General features: G+C 40.2%; 1 protein-coding gene across 6 annotated transcripts in view; it reads right to left on the bottom strand.

Annotated features, from left to right (window-relative positions):
• Window positions 1-245: 245 nt before the first annotated feature.
• The window catches only part of Cdh20 (cadherin 20), a 247075-nt gene continuing 223146 nt past the window's right edge, over window positions 246-24174 (bottom strand). For 5 of the 6 annotated variants that reach the window (XM_057770173.1, XM_057770172.1, XM_057770174.1 and 2 more), the window contains 5 exons: window positions 20333-20454; window positions 16920-17037; window positions 11330-11581; window positions 3886-3960; window positions 246-1286 (listed from right to left, as the gene is read on the bottom strand). In XM_057770173.1, coding sequence (XP_057626156.1) covers window positions 778-1286; window positions 3886-3960; window positions 11330-11581; window positions 16920-17037; window positions 20333-20454 — 1076 coding nt within the window. In that variant the 3' untranslated portion in view covers window positions 246-777. The remainder of the gene's footprint in view (window positions 1287-3885; window positions 3961-11329; window positions 11582-16919; window positions 17038-20332; window positions 20455-24174) is intronic. The other variant, XM_057770177.1, reaches the window with a different exon arrangement.

The following is a 24174-nucleotide window of genomic DNA, read 5'->3' as shown; positions in this document are numbered from 1 at the left end:
ATATTTGGCTTTCGTTTGTTGCATCTAATCTCCACATTTGGCACATGGAAGAGACATCTACAGTGCAAAAGAAAAGCTTTTCCGGTTTCCTTCCGACTTTTGCAAGGGCATAACAATCTGAGAGGAGAACAGTGCAGTCTGACTCACTGATGCTTGATTAGCTGGAATGCCAACTCTTTGTTCAGCTATTAAACTTGAGCACAAGTCAATGTCTCTTCCTTCTCCCACCCTTCCCACCCCTCCCTCATGCAAGGCCCAGTCAATCTTAACCCTTGTCTCAAAAAGGTTAAATAAAATACCATCCATCTTAGAACAATTTCACTGAGGAATAATTTTTTTCAGTGGTGTGTGTGTATGCGTGCATGTTGATTTCTGCATATCTGATGATCTGGAAAAACAATCTGATATGGAGAACAAAGATAAAATGGGTACTTTTCGTGGTGGCAAAATGTCAAAGGCCTTGGTGAATAGTTTAAAAAAAAAAAGCCAAGCTTTTGTTCATAATACTTCAAGTCTTTGAATGCAGTGTGGGGGAAAAATAAATAAAACGTCTAAAACGGTGACTGGAGATTCTGCCCTCTTCTTCCTGGGTTTTCTTCTGATTATTTAACTTAGTCTAACCAAGTAAAGCTGATCCAGAGAGAGCTCTGCTAGGTCCACTCACTCCCATCCTCACTGACCAGCACAATATTGCTCCTGCGGCGGCCACACCTCTGTACGAGAAGCGGCCTTTGAGAACTTCTGGGTTTCAGATGCGCCTCGACCTTCGGGCTTCCGTCACCACACGGGCGCGGGCCCCTCCGACGCCCCGTAGAGTTCCGCGAGTTTCCGGAAGCGGGGCCCCCAGTCTGTGAGGAAGTCAAAGCTCTGCTCCGAGTCCGAGGTGGCTGAGTGCAGGGAGCTGAGCGAGCCGGCCACAGAGCCGTCCCCCTCGAACATGTAGGTCTGCAGCGAGTCGAAGGGCGGCGCCCACAGGTCCATGTCGGCCTCGTAGAGCTTGGCCAGCACGTAGCTGTGCACCGTACTGCTGACGGCGCACGTCTGAGGCACGTAGCGGGAGAGGCTCTCGATCTCGGGGAGCATGTCCTGCCGCGCCTTCGGGGCGCCCGCCTGCGCCTGCGCCTCGCGCGGGTTCCACATGGCCGCGATGTCGAAGGCCTCCGTGTCCTCCTCGCCGCCGCCCTCGTCGTCGTAGCGCACGATATTCTCGTGGATGTTCTCGTCGTCGTCGATGATGTAGGGCTGCTTCCGGTGCCGCCTCATGGACAGGATGAGCAGCACCAGCACTGGCGGCACACAGAGAAAGGCACGAGTCAGTCCCTGTCCCCGGGGAGGCTTTATTAGACACGGGGACAGTGGCAGCCAGGGCAAGCTCTGGGCATTTCAAACCCCAGTGACTTAACGAGCTCAGGCTGACTCCCCCTCCTGCATTGTTATATTAGGAGCTCCGGGGCAAATGAGGCTTTCTATTTCTTCAGTTGATTCGTAAGAAACTGCACAGCTTCATAGAAGCCTGTTGCTTTGAAACTCTGTGTAGACACGGAACCAACCGGTATGAAATCCCACTAAGATGCCACAAAGCATGTGCCCTGCTGTAGAAGATATGCACCCTGCTTATAGAATAATGAGTTTAGTATACATTTATTATAACCTAAAAATCTCATGTAGGTGAGATTGGAGGGTGTAGACATTCTGCTTTCTTGCTTTAGCATCATAATAGGATTCCACTATAACTACAATCATATACTGAGAAATAATGAATGAAGACACTTATGGTAGGTGTCAGCAAAAATAATTGTCTTTTTATGCCTCATTCAAAAACTAACAGCATTGTGGGTAGGGGTTTATCGGACTCCAAACCTAACTGAGGAGCTTTGGTGTTTTCTTCAAGAGTTTGGCTCCTGGTAGGTCAGCCTTGATCCAGAGAAATCTCCACACTAGAATATCTGGATGACACAAAGTGGAGTAGTTGGGTATTTATTTAAAAAAAGAACACAAAGTTGGGGAGGGGTGAAAATATGGGTAGACCTAGCAGGAGTTTAGGGGTGAATATATATGATTAGGATATAGTGTATGAAATTCTAAAAAAAAAAATAATGAAAATATTTTTAAAAGCTTGAATGACCCTTTAACTCCAATAACCTCGATTCCTCAAAAAGACCTTTAATTAGAGGGGTATTTGTGACGTTTTGGAACCAGTGGTTTTCATGGAAGAAAAGGAATGAGCAGTGATGTTTTATATAGTTCAGTATGTTACCAGAAAAGTCTCACTGTTAGATGTGCTGATGAAGGTTTGGATAAAATTTTATCCCAACAAATGCATTTTTCCCTAGGTGTGCTCATTGGCGTTTAAAGGAGAGAGAGAGAGAGAGAAAGAGAGAGAGAGAGAGAGAGAGAGAGAGAGAGAGAGAGAGAGAGAGAGAGAGAGAGACAATCCCATTGAACTGTTTATCTCTGTAGCTGGAAGCATTTTCCAGGAAGAGTGTTGCGGCTTCGGCTCTAGCACTGCTATTGATTTTCTCCTGGTGTGCTTTGTTGTAGCCAGTGAACAGTGACAGTTTGACAGCACTGCAGAATAAACCGCAGTTCCTTAGAGGGTGGTGGCAATGGTGGTGTGTTGTAGTCTGTGTGCTACAAGGCTACTGACTAAGGGAGCTCACAACAACAGATCTAAAATGTTTGCTGAATACAAATTGCAGTTAGTGATGTTAGCACCTAATATTTCTGTGACTGGAATTAATTGGTGACAAAATGCATATTCAGAAAATAACGAATGGCATACTCTTGGATATTTTCTCTATGTGTAAAACTATGAGGCTTGGACAAGAGCTGCAGGATTTCAGGAAAAGTGAATAATAGGACTCTAAGGGACTGGGTGGGAGGTTTGAACTTAGTGTGAAAGACTGGAGCATGATTTGGATTTAAAACAGCATAAAAATGGGTTTCTAAGTGACATTCATATCTGTGAGGTACAGCGAACACTAAACATATATTTTAAAAGGCTCTGCTAAATGACAAAGAAAGAACATTGATTATAACAATTCTAACATGAACTTGTCCTTACGGAGTAGCTGTGTTAATGAGATTACTGTTAATATAAACTAGGCAATGATGAAAGCTGTCTTTAGGTCACAACTGTTGCTAATAAAGAAGAGGCAAGGCTGCTGAATTCTGCTCGAAATACTGGAAAGGAGTAGATGCTGTTAGGAAAGAAAATGGAAAACGTTTTTAAGTGACCAGGCATTGTGTGTGTGTGTGCGCGTGTGCGTGTGTATGTGTTTCCAGTTACTAAGTTGTCTGGGCCTGGAGGATCACATAGCATTGGAGTTTGGGAGTTTGAGGCCAGTATGGGCAATATCATCTTTAAAAAATAATAATAATTCCAGCCAGGGAAGCCTAAGGCAACTTTGGATTTTACTTCTCCCGCCTTCCCTCCAAATCTAATCACCTAGTTTCTCCAGTATCACCCCCAGAACTTAGCAGACCACCAGCTGCGGCCTCTCTTCTTTCCTTTCCCCATCTCCAGTGGGTCACACAGACCTTTTCCTCCCCCCTCTTGCTTTATCCCAGCCTCCAACTCAAGTAGTCTTTTTCCTGGGAATGTTCCAGGCAAGCCTGCCAGGGAAGTAATTAGGCCATCTAAGAAGGTAGGCAAGCTTCAGATCTTCAGTCTGCTTCTTCTCCTCCAAATCCAATTTTCTAGTCTCAGCCCCAGCTCTGTAGCAGATTACCCTTGTAGCCTCTACTCACTCTCTGCCCTGACTCAACTAAACAAATCCTAGTGGAACAACCTGCTAACCTCCCGCCTGTGAACCCCTCAGCTTCAACTTTCTAGACCATCTCCATTCCCAAGTGTCAGCTCCCAATACCTAGAAACACATTTACCTGAAATCCCAGCGGCACATATGGCAGGATCCCAGAAGAATTTCCTATCAGGCAACATACAACCAACACACCCTCCTAAAAAACAGAGCAACAAAAACCAAGGGACAAAACACTCACCCTGAAAAGACAAGACCAGATATCATCACCCAGAATTACAATCATTCCAAACCCAGACACCTAGACCTCCATGCAAAAACACAATAATGGCCAGGACAATATGTCTCCACTAGTGCCCAGCAACCCTACTATAGTAGGGCTGAGAGAGATGCTGAAACAAAAACAAGGACCTTAAAATAGCCTTTATAAATATGATCTTTAAGTAGAAAATGAATAAATCCCTGAAAAAATTACAAAGTCACAAACAGTGGAGGGAAATGAATAAAAATGTTCAAGACATGAATGTGGAAATAGAATCTATAAATAAAATCCAAACTCAGGTAAATCTATAAATGAAAAATTTAGGAACTTGAAGAGTAATCTCAGAGACAAGTGTCACTAACAGAATATAAGAGATGGAGGTGAAAAATCTCAGGCATTGAAGACAAGATGGAAGAAATGGATAACTCAAAAACTACCTTAAATCTAAAAAAAAAAAAAATAAAAAGTAGCATAAAACATCCAGGAAATCCGGAACACTATGAACAGTTTGAATATAAGAATAATAGAATAGATGAAGGAAAAAAAAAAAGAAATAGAGGAAGGAGAAAAGACACAGGACAAAGACACAGAAAATATTTTCATTAAAATCATAGAAGAAAATTTGCCTCCAACCTAAAGAAAGAGATGCCTATCAAGGTACAAGAGACATACAGAACACCAATTAGACTGGACTAGAAAAGAAATTACCCTGATCACATAATAACTAAAACACTAAATATGCAGAATGTTAAAAACTGAAAGGGAGAAAGACCGAGTAACTTATAAAGGCAGCACTGTTATAATAACTCTTAACTTTTCAATGGAGATTCTAAGAGTCAGAGGGTTCTAGTAAGATGTTCTAAAGACTAAAGAGATCATGGATGCCAGTCTAGACTACTATACTCAGTAAAACTTTTAATCACAATAGATGGAAAAAATAAAAGATTTGGGGATAAAACTAGATTTAAGCATTGCCAATCTACAAATCCAGCAGGTGCTAGAAGATAAACTTCAACATGAAGAAGTTAACACCCAAGAATACACAATAAATAATTCCAGACCAACAAATCAAGAGGATAAACAAACACACACACACCCCACAACTGCCAAATAATAGGAATAAACAAACATCTCAATATCATTCAAAATCAGTGGTCTCAGTTCCCCAATAATGACACAGAATAACAAAGTGAATGAGAAAACAGAATGCTTTCTGCATCTAAGAAACACACACTAGCATCAAGGATAGCACCTCAGGGTAAGAGAATGGAAAAAGATACAAGACGCAACCTGGTGTAGTCATTTTAATATCTGACAAAACAGACTTCAAACCAAAATTAATCAGAAGGGATAGGAAATGACACTATATTTGTCAAAGGAAAAATCCACCAAGAGGACATTGTAATTTGTAACATATGTGCACCAAATGTAAGGGCACCCAAGTTCATAAAAGAAACACTCCTACATCTTAAATCAAACAACAACCCTCAAAGACTAATAGTAGGAGACTTCAGTACCTTACCTTTGCCAATAGACAAAACAACAACAACAACAACAAAAAAAACCCAAACAAACAAAAAAGAAACACTCATGCTGGAACTAACTGATGTCATAAATCAAATGGACCCAACGTATTTACAGAAGACTATTTCAGAAGAATATACACTCTTCTCAGCAGCTCAAGGAACTCTTTCTAATATTGACCACAGACTCTGACATAAGTCTTAACAGATATAAAATTTTTTTTGAAATAGCACCCTACATCCTATCTTACCACCATGAATTAAAACTGGATATCATCAACAACAAAAAGATTATGAACTCACAGAAACTGAATAAAGTCACAACTGAATTAAAAAACGGGTTAAGACAGAAATCAAGAAAGAAATGAAAGATTTTGTATAGTTGAATGAAAATAAACACAACATATCCAAACTATGGAACACAATGAAGGTGATTATAAGAGGCAAGATCATAGTACTAAGTGCCTACATAAAATAAAAACAAAAAATGGAGATATCTCATATTAATGACTTAACAACACTCCTGAGAGTTCTGAAATGAAAAGATGGAACTATACCCTCAAAGGAGTAGAGGTCAGGAAATAATCAAACTCAGGGCTGATATCAAAAGACAAAATAAAACAAAACAACCCCACCAAAAAAAAAAACCCACAAACAAAATCAATGAAACAGAGTTAGTTCTTTTAGAAAATAAGATTGACCAGTCCTTATCCAGACTAACTAAAGGGCATAGAAAAGATCTAAATTAACAAAACTAGAGATGAAATGAGGAACATAATAACAGACACCAAGAAAATCCAGAGAATCATAAGGACATAATTTAAAAACCTGTACTCCAACAAATTGGAAATCTTAAAGAAATGGATAATTTTATCAATAGATACCACTTACCAATTTAACTTGAAATCAGATAAACATTTTAAAAAGACACATTCCTTATTGAAGTAAAAACAGTAATTAAAAGCCTCTAAAACAATAAAAGCCTAAGGCTAGGTAGTTTTAGTGTAGAATTCTACCTGATTTAAAAAGAGCTAAGACCAATACTTCTCAAATTATTGCACAAAGCAGACACAGAAGAATCATTTCCCAACTTGTTTTACAAAGCTACAGTGGCCCTGATACTTAAACCACATAAATACCAAACAAAAAATTACAGATCAATTTACCTTGGGAACATATATGCAAATATTCTCAATATAATATTTGCATCCTGAATTAAAACACATCAAAAATGCCATCTACTATAATCAAATTGGCTTCATTCAGAGATTCAGAGATAGTTCATTATACATAAATCAATCAATACAATCCACTGTATAAGCAAACTGAAACACGAAAACCACAAGATCATCTCATTAGATGTACAAAAAAGCCTGTGACAAAATCCAACACCACTTCATGACAAAAGTCCTAGAAAAGTTAGAAATATAAGGGACATACATCAACATAATGAAGGCAGTTTACAGCTATCCCATAGCTCACATAAAAATAATGGGGAGGAACTCAAAGAAATTCCACTAAAATCAGGAACAAGACAATGTTGTCCACTCTTTTCATACATTTTCAATTTATGGTATTTAAAGTTTTAGCTTCAGCAATAAGACAACCAAAGAAGATCACAGGTACACGAATTAGGAATAAGTCAAATATCTTTGCAAATTATTTGATAGTATACATAAGTGACCCTAAAAATTCCACTGGGAAACTTATACAACCGATAAACCCTTTCAGCAGAGTAGCTGGAAACAAAATTAACTCACAAAAATCAATAGCCTTTCTATACACAAATGACAGACTGAGAAAGAAGTCAGTGAAACAACACCCTTCACAACAGCCTCAAATAATACAGAATATCTTGGAGCAACTCTTACCAAGCAAGTGAAAGATTTGCATGATAAAAATCTTCAAGTCATTGAAGAAAGAAATTGAAGAAATCTTCAGAAAATAGAAAGATCTCCCATGTTTATCAATTGATAGGATTAACATAGTAAAAATGGTATCCTACCAAAAACAATCTACAGATTCCGTGCAATCCTATTAAAATACATATACAATTCTTAACAAATCTTGAAATGACAGTCTTCAGCTTTATATGGGAACCCAAAACCCAAGGAAGCGAAAACAATCCTGAATAATCAAAGAACTGTTAGAGGTATCACCATCCCCTCATGTAGGAGGTTCTTCTGTCTATGTGTTGCTTTCATTGGTTGAATAAAGAAACTGCCTTGGCCTTTTGATAGGACAGCACTTATGTAGGCAGAGTAGACAGAACTGAATGCTGGGAAGAAGGGCAGAGACAGAGCTGCCAGGTCAGACATACTGAATCTTTTTTGGTAAGCCATGACCTCGTGGTGACATACAGATTATTAGAAATGGGTTGAATTAAGATGTGAGACTTAGCCAATAAAAGGCTAGAACATTAGTAATTTAATTAATATAATTTCTGTGTGATTATTTCAGGTGTAAGCTAGCGGGTCTTCCCTGTACAACAGTGCTATAGTAATAAAAACTGCATGGTACTGACACAAAAATAGACACAGTTGATCAATGGGATTGAATTGAAAACCCAGATGGTCCCATATGAAGACACCCGTGTACACTGATTTTTGATAAAGAAACTAGAACTATATGATGGAAAAAAACATCTTCAGTCAATGGAGCTGGGCAAACAACATGGCTGCATGTAAAGTAATCCTAATAGCTTCTTATTACTCAAGTTCAAGTGAATCAAATACCTCAAAATAAAATCAGACACACTGAACCTGATAGAAAGTTGGGGATAGCCTTGAATGCATTGGCATAGGAGACAACTTCCTGAACAAAACATCAGTAGTACAGGCACTCAGATCAACAAATAGTAAATAGGACTCATGATACTGAAAAGGCATGTAAGGCAAGGGGCAGGTCATTCAAATAAAGTGACAAGAATGGGAAAAGAATTTTACCAACTATATGTCTGATACAGGATTAATATCCAAAATATATAAAGACTTTTAAAAAGTGGATAACAAGAAAATAAATATCCCAATTAAAATTGGGGTACAAAAGGAAACTCAAATGGCTGAAAAACAAAGAAATGTTCAACATCCTTAGTCATTAGGGAAATTTGCAAATCAAAACTGCTTTGTATTTTTCTCTTGCAACCAACAGAATGGCTAAGATCAATAAAACATGCAGGCAAGGATGTTGAGTAAGGAGAACACTTATCCATTGCTGTTGGGAATGCAAACTTGTACAGCCACTATGGAAATCAGTGTGTTCCTAAGGGAGGTGGGAATATACCACTCTTGGGCATATACCAAAAGGATTCATCCTACCGCAGAGACACTTGCCCAACCATGTTTATTAGTGCTGTACTCAAAATAGCCAAAAACTGAAAACAGCCAAGAAATCCTTCAATAAAAAAATGGATAAAGAAAATATGCTATATTTCACAATGGAGTATTACTCACTCACTAAACAAATGAAATTTGCAAGTAAGCAAATGGAACTAGGGAAAAAATATTTTGAATGAGGTAACCCAGATCCAGAAAGACAAATATGGTATGTATTCACTTATATGGAATATTAGTTGTTAAGTCAGTAATAACTAAGTTACAGTCTGTAGAAACACAGAGGTCAAGTATAGAATAAGAAACTAGGTGGGGCAGATAGCTCTCCTCAGAAAAGGAGAATATATTAGATAATTATGGATGGATATGGGGGCAGGGCAGAGTGGAATGGGAGAATCAGGAAAGGAGATAAGAGAAGGGGTTAGGGAAGGATTATGGGACAAGACAGTTAAAATTAAGGACAAATTGAGGGGTAATACAGAAACCTAATACAGTTGAAATTTCATGAAACATATACGTAAATGAAGGTGATGAAAACAATATTGCCAAATAATCAAGGAAGGAGAGCCTCAATTGGCTATCCCTTGTTACCAAATGAAGTTTCCAATACTGGAAATGGGTTGCATCTAATGGGTCCCATAGAATCCCCAAACACCGGGGCTGTTGTCAAGACTATAGGATGTTCCCCAGAAAGAGATGGCAAGGCCCCTTTGCTGAAGACAACCATACACAGCTCATTGAACTTGGAGAAGTAGAGCTAGTGTGGTACAGGATGGTACTCTGCATGCTACCAAAGGAGAAAAGTAAACATCAACCCAGCTAGAAACTCTCCCATCTACAATAATGCCCTTCCTTCAAGATATGCTAGTGCGATGGTGTCACAGAGCTTGTGGAAATAACCAACTAATGTTAATTGACTTAAGATCCACTCCGTGAGATGACACTCCATACCTGACACTGCTTGATTGAACAAGAACCCGAGACTAGATTGTCCAGACGCCTAGGGTGAAACCAAATACGACTGTTCTAGTGAAAGAATGCAACAGTAAAATGACTCCTCACGACATTTTCCTATACTCACAGATCAGTACTTTGCTCAGCCATCATCAGAGAAGCTTCCTCTTGCAGCAGATGGGAACAAATAAAAGACCCACAACCAGACATTACACACACACACACACAAGCAGACACACAAATCAATGGCATCGTAAACCTGGGAGTTGTGTGAATTGTGTTTAGCCAGGGTTGTGCTCTGTAGAAGTAAACAAGTGTGAGACTAGTGGGATTTTATGACACTCATGTTTACTTGACTTCTGGAAACGTCTTTCTCTGTACAATTTAAAAGATGGGTCTTGGTTTACAAACTACATTGTTTCTTGCGCAGCACTCTGAGCCAGTCTCTTTAAGTAAGTACTTCTGAAATGATGACTCTTTGTGGGCCAGGATGAGCTTAAAGCATTTTCAAAAGATAGAAATTTCTCCTGGGAAGAGGTTATTTAAAAGGGGAAAAACTCTGGGTTCTTTTTCTGTATTCAAGGTCTTCTAGTGCCACCTGACGGACACTTCAGGAATTGCAGGCAGGTTTTACTTGTTAGTACAGCCGAGAGCCAGGAACCATAACAACTGTCTCGGGGAGAGGGGGAGTTATTTATGTTCTTTTCTCGTAAGATGTAACACTTAAAATAAAATCAAAACCCACGTTATATTTTCAAATGTTTTCGAGACTATTCCACAGGCCTATGTAGAAAATCAGTGCAATGCTGACTGACATTTTCTATAGTGAATTTCATTCAGTCACTTTGTGTTTAGGTAAGCTAGAGGTAAAAGGTATACATGGATGTCTTCAAGTCTATTTTAATTTAAATTCCTAGTGTTTTATATTTTTCACTTGTGGAAAAAGCACTAGGAATTTAACTCTTAATTACCTCTAACATCTGCGCATGAACATTCAGGAGAAGAGTGTCACCGAGGAAGGGTGCCCGTGCATAGCCTGCCTGCAGACAGGCCTGGATCTGCTACTGACATTTGGTTTGGGGCCTTTTGTTCAATCTCTGTAATTTAGCTGCTACTTATCAGAAATGTATGTGAAAATGTGATTATCATATCCTCTCCCACATAATTTTGGTTCTACTGTGTCAATATGAACTTGTATCACCTGAGGAGAACTATGAAGGTCAGGGTGTTTCTGTCTCATTAATCTCGGTATCTAGTATGGTATTAAGGCGTACAATAAATAATTGATAAATCTGTGTGCTCTAGTCTTGCCAAAGAGGCCTTGAGGGAAGGGACAGTCTTCAGCTTCTGTACTTTTCTCCACACTTTGCTCTACCACCTTTTGCAGTAAGCTTGGGAGAAGGCCAATGCCGAGTAGCTGCAATAGGGGGTTAAGTGACTCATGGTTAAAAGCATGTGGACTCCCACACACACACAAACAAGGAGCCAGCAACTCACCAAGGAGGACAAAGATGCAGGCCAGGATGGCGATGAGGGCACCCCGGCTCAAGCTGACGGGGAGCATATAGGCCTCTGGACTGCAGGATGTGACGTGGCCGTCGTCGCTGCAGCTGCACACTTGGATGGTGAGTGTGCCGGTACTGCTGAGTACTGGCTCTCCGCTGTCTGCTATGAGGATGGGCAGGTAGAAGACGCTCTGCTCCTGCTGCCGGAAGCCGGACCTCCTGGTTAGAATCCGAGCCGTATTATCTGAAGGAGTAAGGCATTAGGTAATTAAAAAATGAGAAAAAGAAAAATGAGCGAGGAGTAGGAAGTGGAAGCCCCATCCACTGAGTTAGTTTCCTGGGTTGAAGAAAGCAGGGAGGCAGGGCAGAGGAAGAAGAGGTTAGAAGGAGTGTGCACCTGCAGCCATGGCGCATTGGGGGTGCTCAGCACCTAGATTAGGAAATAAAGATTCTCACTTGCTTTCTGCAAAGCCCTGAGGCCTACGAGAGAAGCACTTTAGTGAGTCTGTCTTACCCTTTGTGACACAAAGTGCCCAGGGCGAACTGTCAGCTTTCAAGTCTAACAAAAGTGTCCGGGAAAGCTTGACAGAAATGAACAGTCATTGATGATTTGTGCTCCCTGTTTGTCCCCGCTCAGCATCTTGCCAAGCCCTGTGCCACTTTCTGCCTCTATGAAAGGAAGGCTGAGGCGCCCACATAACTGTGCAAGATTGCTTATTTTTTCTATTCTGGCTGGAATTTGTGTCTTTTGCTATTTTCTTTTATGCCTCTCAGTTGACATCAACAACTTCCTGAGGAACCAGCTCATTTTAACAGCACATTTGAGCCCTCCAGGTATATGTCATACCTTGTGACTTCTCCTGGCCTGTGGCCTGAGTCTAGACAGTTGATAGGAATTTGGTGACTTCTATTCTAATTTATGTTATGTGCATGGCTGTTTTGCTTGTGTGCTTGTCTGTATTCCACCTGTGTGCCTGGTACCTGCAGAGACCAGAAGAGGGTGTCGAATCCCCAAGAACCAGACTTACAGATGCTTGTGAGCTGTCATGTACGAACTGGGAATTAAACCTGGGTCTCCTGGAAGTGCAGCAGCTGCTCTTAACTGCTGAATCATCTTTGCAACCCTGGGGAAAATAATTAATTACTTTTCTTCCCATTTAAAAAAATAAGAATTTAGGATTTTTCTCTCTGTTTAAAAAATAAGAATTTTAGCTAAGAGAAAATAATATACCTTTAAGAGATACAGTGTGACTTTCAGTAGATTTTTTTTTTTACTGTGTAATAATTAACTCAGGACATTTAGGCAACTCATCGTCTTTCGCGTGTGGGGTATAAGATTGTTTGTATGTACATGTATGTTCACATGTGTGAGGAGACTAAAGGTTCATGTGGGCTGCTTTCCTTGCTCTCCACTTTATGTTTTGAGGCAGAGTCTCTCACTGAACGTGGACCTTTCCAGTTGGATAGGCTGTCTCTCTCCCATCCTCCATCTGAAGCATTTATTCTTATTTCTTTGTAATTAGAATACTAGAAAATCATCTCCTGTAGCTATGTGAACTTCACATTATCACTGACTAAATAGAAGATATAACAGAATATATTTTTTCCTTAGCTGAATGGTTAGATATGTTTCTCAAACTCTCTGTGTGGTCCGGTGTATTGATGTTGATATTCATCAAGTACTATATAGTTTTAGATTTAAGAATTTTTGAGTTTATATTTTTTAGGCCACCTGAAATAGCTTGAGTTATAAAGTAAATATGTTATTTTGCAATGTTGTTATGAGTTTATCAGAGGAATAATTTGAGAGATGTGGTAAGATGCATAAGAAGTAACTCATGAAGCCAAAACCAAGATGGATATGGTGGCACATGCCTGTAATCCTGGAACTAGGGCAGGGAGCTGAGGTCAGGAGGCCTGCACAACATTCAGAGCCAGCCAGGGCCATATAGTGAGGTCCTGCTAAACAAACAAACAAACAAACAAACACCACATAACTCTAAAACCAAAACAGTACAAAGCTAATACCATCAACAGAAATTTTTCTGGATGTGTTTCACATGGACCAGAATTTCACAAAATTTCTAAAAACTTAAAACAAGCATGGCCAGTACACATCAATATTTCTGATTCTCCTTCCCTTTTTATTTTGTTGTTGTTTTTGTTTATTCTTTGTAGTTTTTTGTTTTGTTTGGTTTGGTTTTAGATAGGGTTTCTCTGTGTAACTTTGGCTGTCCTGGAACTTGAACTCACAAAGATCTGCCTGCTTCTGCTTCCTGAATGCTTGAATTTCAAACATGCACCACCACCACCACCTGGCCTCTCTCTTCTTGAATGTAACAAAAAACTCTTCTTTCTTACTCTTTTTAAGTTGGGCATAGCAAAATAATTACCTTAGTTGACAAAAATGAGCAGGTTGGAGCTGGGTGTCTGACTTTCCCTGTTCTCTTGCCTTGAAGCCTTATTTGAAAGAACACAAGATTCATGGAGCCTGGGACACAGCTGGATGAGGTGGACAGCCTTCAGGTGAAACTCAGACCTTTCTAATACAGTATTCTCGCATTTATATTTACTTTTCTTCTGTTTATTTGTTTCCTTTTGTTTTTTGAATGATCCAGCCAAGTTTTGATTTTGCTTTATCAGTTTTGTTTGTTTGTACTCAAGTACCAGTTTTTGTATTTAGTTCATTTAATCTTTGTGATAATTTGTTGTGTTAGTGAATGATTCTACCCCTTTACAGTGAAAGAATTAAAACCTAGTTTAATTGCATTTCCTTTTAGTCACTAACCTAGATAGTAGCAACGCTGGTACTTGAGCTCTAGTTTCTCAGACTCCTTTTATGGTGTCATATAATTGCTCATTTAGTTTCCTAGCACTAATGGTGTCTTAGCTGGTTTCCTGTCTGCTTTACACAAGCTAGGGTCGTTTTGAAAGAGGAAACTTTAATTGAGAAAAATTCTCCCACCAGATTGAGCTGTGGTGCATTTTCTTGATGATAATTGATGTGAGAGGGCCTAACTCACTGTGGGAGGTGCCACTCCCCACCCCCCACACTGGCTCTGGGTGCTATAAGAAATCAGGCTCAGGAAGCCATGGAGAGCAAGCCAGTGAGTAGTGTTCCTCTGTGCCTCTTCAGTTTAGGTTTCCAGGCTCTTGTCTTGAGTTCCTACCTTGATTTCCCTCAGCGATGGAGCGACCCGAGAGTTGTAGAAGAAATAAAGTCTTTCTTCACCAAGCTGTTTTGGATTGCGGTGTTTTACCGCAGCAGTAGAAACCCTAAGACAGTGCTCAAAACCTGTTCAGACAATTGTTTCCTGCTTTACCTTCATCTATTGTCTTCTCAGCATGAAATGACAGCAATCCAGTCAGTAGAGGGAGCATTGTACTCATCTGCCCACTCACCACAGTCCATCCTCTGCTGCCCCTCGACTTAATAAATAATTACCGTTAATTTCCCTTTGTAATTTTAACTTCTTTCAAAATTAAAGTTTTCTCCAAACAAAGCTTGTATTTATGTTTTAGTTTACTTTATTTAGCTTAGATCATAAGGATCTTGTTAAGAAAGACTGACATAGAGCTGAAACAACCACAAAACAACAACAACAACAATACAACAGAAGCTCACCCAGAACTTTCTATCACATGGCTGAGGCTGGTCCTGCTGGGACTGCATATGTTAGTCATTTTGAATGTTGTTGTTGAAAGTGATAATCGGCTGGGCATGAAGGTATGCCCTTGTAATCCAAGCACTTGGGAGGCAGAGGCAGCAGAACTGTGGAGGCCTGTGAGGGTCTGTATAACAGTTTCTAGACTAGTGAGGTTACAGAGTGAGACTTGGTCTCTAAAATCCAAACCCAAATAAAAAGACAAAGAAGAGAAAGAGTGGGGATATTGCTTATGGTAGAGAGCTTGCCTAGCATGTCAAGGCCCTGGATTTGTTTCATAGTCCTCCCCAACCCTTGCTAAAAGGCCTTACTTCTATTTGTAAAAATATTTACATTTATTTAAGTATTTATTAAGTAATATTTAATACATAATATTTTATGTATGATATATAAAAATAAAATAATACATAAAAGTTGTGCTCCCAGCACCCGCTCCATCTCCAAAGCCTTTGTACATGTACTGGGTACTTCTACTCACACATGCACACAAATTATTAAGCATCAAAATCAAAAGAAGATACCTGGTGTCTGTCCGTACATGTGAACATACCACATACCACACATAAATATGCCAAAATCTCAGGGTATTTAACTGTAAGTATTCCTTCCATAGACATTTTATGGTAATTAAAAGGCTGAAAAATACTTGTATTTCTGAAGTTGTAGCAGTAATTCAGATCTTTAACATAGTGTTTGAGAGGAAGACAAGGCAACCTGACCTTGACACTTTTCTTCCCCTTTGTTTAGATTGTTCCGAAGTCACTCTTAAGATGAGGGTGTTGATGAGGACCCTAAGATACACATACATGGATCTAATCTACATGGAAAGTAGAAAAAGACAAGATCTCCTGAGTAAATTGGGAGCATGGGGACCATAGGAGGGGGTTGAAGGAGAGGGGAGGGACAGGGAGGGGAGGAGAGAAAAATATAGAGCTCAATAAAATTAATTTAAAAAAAGAGATGAGGGTGTTGAAGCACAGAGAAGTGAGGACACCCAAGTCAGTTAGTTGGCAGCAGAATTAACAAAGGGATCTGTCAAGTAGTTAAATGTGTGGTTTCAATTACTGTGACCTTCCTTTGAAGTATAATCAGCTAGAGAAAGAAAGTCTCTATTTTCCCCATTTGAGCCCCCAAGTTCGTGCTAAGTCTATAAGCCAAGGAATGCTTGTTGGAAAGATCCTAGAAGTCTAATTCCATTAGAGATGTAGTGGAAAGCAAGCCCCTTCTGCAATGGGAGCCTCATCTGAGTAGCTTTTTCTGAACCTAAAGTTTTTGAAGCCAGGTGGAATGGAGACTGACTATGGCCTTAGCACCCTGGAGTATTAGACAGTAGGATCATGCATCTGAGGCCAGTGGGGGTTGCTTTACAAGATCTTGACTCCATAGAAAAGTGTTTGAATTCTGTGAATACTATTGTGTTCTTGTATTCGCACTTTGCTACCTTTAGTATCTTTGTTGTTAATATTACCCTTTAATTTAACATTGCCTCTTTTGTTGTGGGGGCTTTATATAAAAGGGCTCATCCTCCCTTTTGATCTTAGGTTAGAAATGTTACTTCAGGTTTGTTTCTTTTTCTGGGCACTTTAGGTTGTTTCTCTCTTCAGAATGCAAACACGTTGCTCTGAGTTGGACTCAAGGAAGAAAATGTATTATTGTGCTTTGAATAATGTCCTTCACAGAACCCAGAACAAGCATCAGCAAGTATCTGTAGCTGGTGGAGGAATGAAGGTTTTAGAGACAGCAGGGGGCACTCTTTGCCTTCGATGTAATGGAACAACACTTTGCAGCCTACGAATTATCATTAGTGCCCTGCTATTAGAAAACCCGAAAACTTGCTACTGTGTGTATGGTCTAGTAACTCAAGGTGTCCAGTCTGAGCAGGAGAAAAGCACAGATAGTTCCAGGTCCATTGCTTACCTTGGTTGTCCCTGACAGTGAAGTTGGGGTTGTTGGCAGCTTCAGGAGCCAAACTGTAGTAGAAATGCTGACCATTGTGAGGGTCATCTTGATCCACAGCACTCACTGTCTGGATGAGCTGAAGCAGAGATGTGAGTTCAGGGTGAGTTGGATCCAGTGGAAAAGGCAAAGCCTAGTGAAAGCCTAAACATTGATTCCAATAGTAAGTCTTTTCCGAAAGAGATGTCCTGAAGCTAACCTGGAGATCTTCCACGCCGTCACACAGTTCAGGATTAATTAAGCATGTTCTTGATCCTCAGTATGTTAGTAGGTAAAGAATAGGTGTGGCCTACATATTTCAAATAGATTATATTCCTGCAGTTTGGCCGGTTACTTTAAAGTATTTTAAAGTGAAGCAGTGAAAGAAGCATGGAGTGTGACAAGGTCCTAGGTGTCCCCAGTTTTCTCCTCTCACTCAGTCTGTATCCCATCACCAAGTAAGTATTGACTAAATTGACTGAATTGCCATCTCTGAGAAACCCAGGCTTAAAAATCACCACTATCATCAGGAAATAAACAGGGCAGTGTGAAGTTATGGACTCTGTGTGGGAGGGCATGGGCCACAGGACAGGCATGATCTGTTGGCAGGAAGGGACTTAGAAAAGGTGCAGAGCAGAAGCTCACCATTGTGGGAAGCAGACTAGAGTCAGAGATATGAGGGCTTAGCTCAGTTGGGAAAAATAAAATGAAAAATGGAGCTCAGTGGCTGGGAGAGCAAGAGGGCTTCCCTTGAACCCATTGGCCACGTTCTGTCTTTTCCACAATGTCCTGCAAAGGAATACTTATCATGAAGGCTGTGGACACGCATGGAGAAGCCATTAAAGAAAGCAGGGTCACAGAAAGATGGGGCATTAGTAGCTGGTCATAGTGGGGTGAGGTATGGACAAAGTTTTGATGAGCTGCTTTTCATTGGTGTTCCACTGTAACACCCTATAGCACAGATGGTTGCTATTCAGCTTGGGCCTGGCCCTGTAAACCTGCCTTTTCTGCTGGAAAGGATGTCTTTCTTCCAGGACAGAAATGACTATATCAAAAGTTAGCTTGAGGGCACAGAGTTTTAAAACATGCTGAAGGTTAGGGAGGCTGCCCAACAAGGGATTTCTCATACTTCAAGGACTTGTTTCCTTGCTCTTCACCTTCTGGTCTCCTCAGGGATCACCTTCACTGCAGACTGCTACCTTAACTACACAGTTATATCCTTTCAGGGCAGCCTACATCCAGTGAAGCAGGGTAGTATAAAGGCTTCCCTATTCCCTTGAATTTGGGAAAGCTCTTATTCTAGAATTTTGTAAGAATGTTAGTAGAACTTTATTGCAGTTGGACTTTTAATTTTTTTTTATTTGACTTAGTCCCTCTGTCTTCCTTTTTATAGATCTCACAAACATTTTATATCCAAACTCTGCCTCAGGGTAAGCTTCCTGGAATGCCTGACTATTGAATCTTAAAGCAGATGCAATAGAGTAGTAATACAGCCAAGGCTCAGGGAAGCAGTGGAGATAGTCACATAGAGTTCAGCCTCACAGCCCAGGCTCAGGGAGGCAGTGGAGATAGATAGTCACATACAGTTCAGCCTCACAGCCCAGGCTCAGGGAGGCAGTGGAGATAGTCACATACAGTTCAGTCTCACAGCCCAGGCTCAGGGAGGCAGTGGAGATAGTCACATACAGTTCAGCCTCACAGCCCAGGCTCAGGGAGGCAGTGGAGATAGTCACATACAGTTCAGCCTCATGCCAGTGCTGCTCACATGTGCCCTATCCCCATGGAGAAGCCGATGCAGATCCTCTGTCTTCTATTTTGATTGCCAAATGTAAAGAGATAAAATGTTTTTTAGGGAATGTTTTAAATAGACAATATAGTGGGAAAAAATCTTAAGACAGATCTTAAAATTTTTTGTATATTGTTGAGCTAGGACTTGGAAGGGTAGGTAGACAGTCTGGTGGGAGCACCATGGCACCCTAATAAAGGCCTCCATTATCCTGACAGTCCTTAGCCCCACTGTGCAATACCTCACTCAGCAGTCTCCATTCCTTCCTGTCTAATCGTCAGACATGCATTTTAATTTTGTATGGCTTTTATCCAGTGTAAGAGGAGAGCATACACGCACACCTGGTAGAGTGAGGATGACCAATGTTGGGCAAGAACAGGAAGACCTGATGGTCCATATAACAATATGAGAGCCTTAGCTATGTCCTACTGAAAACCTTCAAACCCAGAATCCATATCATAGTCTAAGTGATCCACATCTTGGGCTGAAGATGAGAAATGGGGCAGGCTTGTGATACTGCCCCCTAACTCCAAGTCACAGATAAATTGCACTTCAAAGACTTATACAAAGGACAACTAGAGATGTCCTTAGAAGTTGAGAACACACACACCTCCAAAAGTAGGAGAAGTGGCTAAGATGTTATTCTCTTGTCATAGTGCGGCTTCTCTTCCAGAGCCTTCAAGTGAGGAAGGATGGCTTTCTTCATTAGGCTACTGAGCATCCTCTAAATTCATGACTACTTTTAGCCTCTTTTGTCATAGCATAAAAATATGGTATTAGATCATATTTTAGAGTAAAACAAATATTATGCTGTATTATGTATATCAATCAAAAAGTATGCTAACAAAAAAAGAAACCATCCTTTAAAAAGCCTGAACCACCTAGGTAGACCTTTAGAAGCCCAACCTACCCATCAGAACTTGTCCACCTCAACGCAGTAATTCTCTTGCCTTCTTCCTAACCTTGCTTCATGTGCAACCTGATCTACCAACTGTAGGCCTGTGAACATGGTTAGACCACAAAATGCAATTTGGGTTCCAAGTGGTTATCTTAACAAATAAATAGTTTGCACTGATATAAAGAAGTTGGGAGCTCTTTTTTTTTTAATCCATACTTTCTGGTGTGAACATTTATCAATCATGAATTCAGTTATCTGTTGGTTAGCTTTATGCCAATTTGACACAAGATAGAGCCATTTGGGAAGAGGAACCCTCAATTGAGAAAATGTCTCTATAAGACTGACCTATAGGCAAGATTATAGAACATTCCCTTCATTAATTATCGATATGGGAGGTCCAAGCACCTTGTTGATAGTACTACCCTGTGCAGGTCATCCTGGGTTGTGTAAGAAAGCAAGTCAGGTTAGTCATTAGAAGCAAGTCAGTAAGCAACCATCTTCCATGGCCTCTCCTGCCTCCAATTTCCTCCCCTTCTTGAATTCTTGCCTTGATTTCTTTCAGTAATGGACTATTACCTGGAAGTATAGGATGAAATAAAGTCTTTCCTTCCTGAATGACTTTTGGTCATGATGGTTTATCACAGTGCTAGAAACCCTCACCAAGACAGTTATCTCTAAGGGTTACCTCTGTATATCTAGGGGTTTCCTTACCTGTCCAGCTTTGGCATTCTCACAGATGAAAGCTTCATAGAACCTGGGAAACTCTGGAGCGTTGTCATTCACATCTAAGACTTTGATTGTGACAACAACACTTCCCACTTGGGAGGGATTGTCTAAAGAGAGGAACATTGACAGTGAGAGGGAAGAACATTTCTGACCCACAGACTGCAGGGTTAAGTGCACCCAGCCATCAGTCGCACCTGGTACAGAAAGAAGGAATGTTCCTAGCACAAATACAGCCCTGGCTGAGATAACTGACAATTCCTGGGTTCAGATTTAACAACAAGGTGAACCTTTAGGAAGGACAGGAAATTCCAGCTGACTGCTCCTCCAGTTGCCTGCAAACTCCAAAATTCTATGTTTGGGGAAGAAATTGCTTCAGGTTTTTGCTGTCAAAAAATTATTTCTTCTTCTTCTTCCTCCTCCTCCTCTTCCTCTCCTTCCTTTCTTCCTCTTTCTCTCCTCCTTTCCTTCCTTCCTCCTTTTTTTTCTTCTCCTTCATTCAATTAGGTTTTTCTCTTTTTGCTATACTTTTAATATTTAATTTATTTGTTTAAAATGATGGTATTTCATTTGTGTATGAGTGGGTATCCATACCACTGCTCATGTATGGAGTCAGTTCTGTCCTTTCACCTTTATGTGGGTTCCAGTTTACACTGCTCAAGAAGCTAGTGTGGCCAGCACTTTAACTGCTGAGCCCTCTCACTAGCCCATTATTATTTTTAAAAGAAGCATTAATGATTTGCATTTCTCTTGTAATGTTATCTGGTTTTGTTTGTATATTTTTCTCTTTAAAAATTTACTATGCGTATGGAGGTTTTGCTTGCATGTAAGTGCACCATGTGTGTGCCTGGTGCCCGTGCAGGTCAGAAGAGGTTGTCAAATGTTTGGGACTGGAGCTACAGATGGTTGTGAGTCCTCATGCAGAGCTGAGAATGGAACCTGGGTTCTTTGCAAGAGTGCTCTTAACTCTGAGCCAACTCCCCAGCTCTCTCTATCTTTCTTTTTTGTACAGTAGTATTTCAAGAATACCTTACTTTTTCTTTTCCTCTTCCTAATATTCTTTCCTTTTTTCCTTTTATTTAACATCACTGATTTATCTTTCTCCTCATCCCCCTCTATTTCTTTAATTTATTATTTTTTAACTAATTAATTAAAATTGTGTGTGTACACACATGTGCATGAATGTGTGTGAGCATGCGTATGCATATGTGTGTGAGAATGTATGCATGATGTGCATGTGTGTGGAGGTCAGAGGAGTACTTTGTAGATTCAGTTCCCGCCTCTCAACTTTATATGGATCTTATGGGTTAAACTCAGGCTTTTGTGGTAAATGTCTTCCCTGGCCAAGCCATCTCGCTAGCCTTAAGCAAATTACTTTCTAAGCTTATAGCTTACTCTACATCAAATTTTCTACTTGCTTGTCTATGGTCATTAGTGATAAAGCAGTTGAGTATAGCTATTTTTAAGACTATTTTTGTATCTGCTTTGATTTAGTCTTGATATTATTAAAGTGGCTTGTTAGTTATTTTATTCTCTTGAGTGGTATTGGAAATGAGCCCTGAAGAACAGACTGCCTACTAAACCTAATAATAAACTGTACTGACAGATAGACAAATCACAAAACATAAACACAGATATGAAAAGGTAGGTAGCATGTCTCTGCTGAAGATAATATGTTAATAACTGAGTCCAGCAATACTGAAACCACTGAAATTCCAAAGAGCACTTTCCAAGAGGTTACAAACAAGCAGATGAATGAGATAAGGAAGACAGTCCAGAGTGTGGATAAAAAAGTACCATGGATGAGAAATTCAGCAAGAAAATGAAAATTTTCCCCCAGCTAGGTCCTTGGGTAGCAGAGCAGAGGGTGCCTGAACTGGTCTTGCCCCGCTATCACACTGATGATTATCTCGATATCACCATAGAATCTTCCTCCGGCAACAGATGGAGATAGAGACAGAGACCCTCATCAGAGCAATGGACTGAGCTCCCAAGGTCCAGTTAGAAGGGAGAAGGAGGGAGAAGACGAGCAAAAAAGTCAGGACCGCGAGGGGTTGGTCCACCAACAGTGTGCCTGTTCTAATGGGAGTTCACCAAATCCAGCTGGACCAGGTCTGAATGAGCATGTGATCAAACTGGACTCTCTGATTGTTGTTGACAATGGGGGCTGACTGAGACGTCATTGATAAAGGTACTGGGACTTGTTTTTATGGCATGCTCTGGCTTTTTGGGACCCTAGTCATTTGGATGCACACCTCCCTAGGCCTGGATGTAGAGGGGAGGGCCTTGGACTTCCCACAGGGCAGGGTTCCCTGCCCCTCTCTCAAGAAAGTAGGGGAGAAGGGAGAGGGTGTGGGGGAGCAGGAGGGGATTGGGAGGAGGGAAGGAAGTGGGAAGTGTAAATATTTGAATGGAAAAATAAAAAAAAAAACCCAAGCAACTCGTGCCTTTAATCCCAGCACTCAGGAGGCAGAAGCAGGTGAATCTCTATGAGTTCAAGGCCAGCCTGGTCTACAGAGTGAGTTCCAGGACAGGTACGCTGTTTTACAAAGAAACCCTTTCTTAAAGAAAAAAAACACAAAAACAAAAACCAAACAAACAAAAACAAACAAATACACTACTGAACAATTTTTGGAAATAAAAACTCAATATGTAAACACTGTGAAAAGCATCACCAGTCAGCAAGATTAAGCATAAGAAAGAATATCAAGAATTGAAAGGCTTGTGATGGCACACATCTTTACTCTTAGCAGTTAAGAGGCAGTGTCAGGAGGATCTCTTTGAGTTTGTGGCCAGCCTGGTCTTAGAGTGAGTTCCAGGAGAGCTAGTTACACAGAGAAACCCTGTCTCAAAACAAACAGAAGAATTTGAAGATGAAGTTGAGGAAATTCTGTATTCAGACATAAGTAATGAAATAAATGAACACAACCACAACTTTCAAGGACTCTCAGACATGGAGAATTTATAGATAGAAAGAGCCGAGATACATTCTAAAGGCATAGAAAACCTAGTCAATGAAATTATAACAGAACTTTCTAAGAAACTAACATCTAAGCTGAACACCATTCAAATACAGAATAGTCATGTCCAGAAAAGAATCTATTATCATAGTTACAATGCTAAAATTACGTAATAACAAAAGACTGCAAGAGGGACACACTATCTCAAAAAAGGCAAAGACATCAGAATAGCATCTTCTTTGTTAGTGGGCCACAAAGCCAGGAAAACATGGAGTCTTTGAGTCTAGAAACTAAATAACTGTCAACCGAGATTACCTATATTCAGCAAAGTTATTGTTTAATAAGTGAAAAGAGCACAATGGGCATAAACTAAAACAATTCTTGACCACTAAGCCCACACTGCAGAAGGTTCTTAAAGGAATACTACACATGGAAGAAAGGAACACAGTCAGAAACTTGAGAGCTCAGGAAAGGAAACATTTTGTGAGAGGAATAAATGAACAAACGTGAACTGGGAAAGAACCAGTCATGTACAACACAGTGTACCAGAAAATCACTATATTCGTAGGAGAGAGAGAGAAACATCAGTGTTAAAACTAGAGGAAAACAGTGAAACGGACTTACAGGAATCAGAAAACCTTTCTAAAAAATTAAAGGTAAATAGTTTTAACTTTTCTATTAAAATATAGAACTAGCTGGTTGGATCAAAAACAAGACATGACTGTTTTTTTCTTTCCAAGAAGCACACCTCGTGGTCAAAGGCACAAAGACTGAAAATGATAGGATACACCTAACAAATCCAGAAACAACTAGGAATAGCTGAAGAATACCTTAGGATTAATTAGAAGAGGTAAATAAGGTCACCACCAG

Source organism: Chionomys nivalis, chromosome 5 (assembly GCF_950005125.1).
Source record: "Chionomys nivalis chromosome 5, mChiNiv1.1, whole genome shotgun sequence".
NCBI classification, from domain to species: domain Eukaryota; kingdom Metazoa; phylum Chordata; class Mammalia; order Rodentia; family Cricetidae; genus Chionomys; species Chionomys nivalis.
The sequence above is the reverse complement of the archived record's forward strand: the minus strand, read 5'-3'. Positions and strand labels throughout refer to the sequence as shown.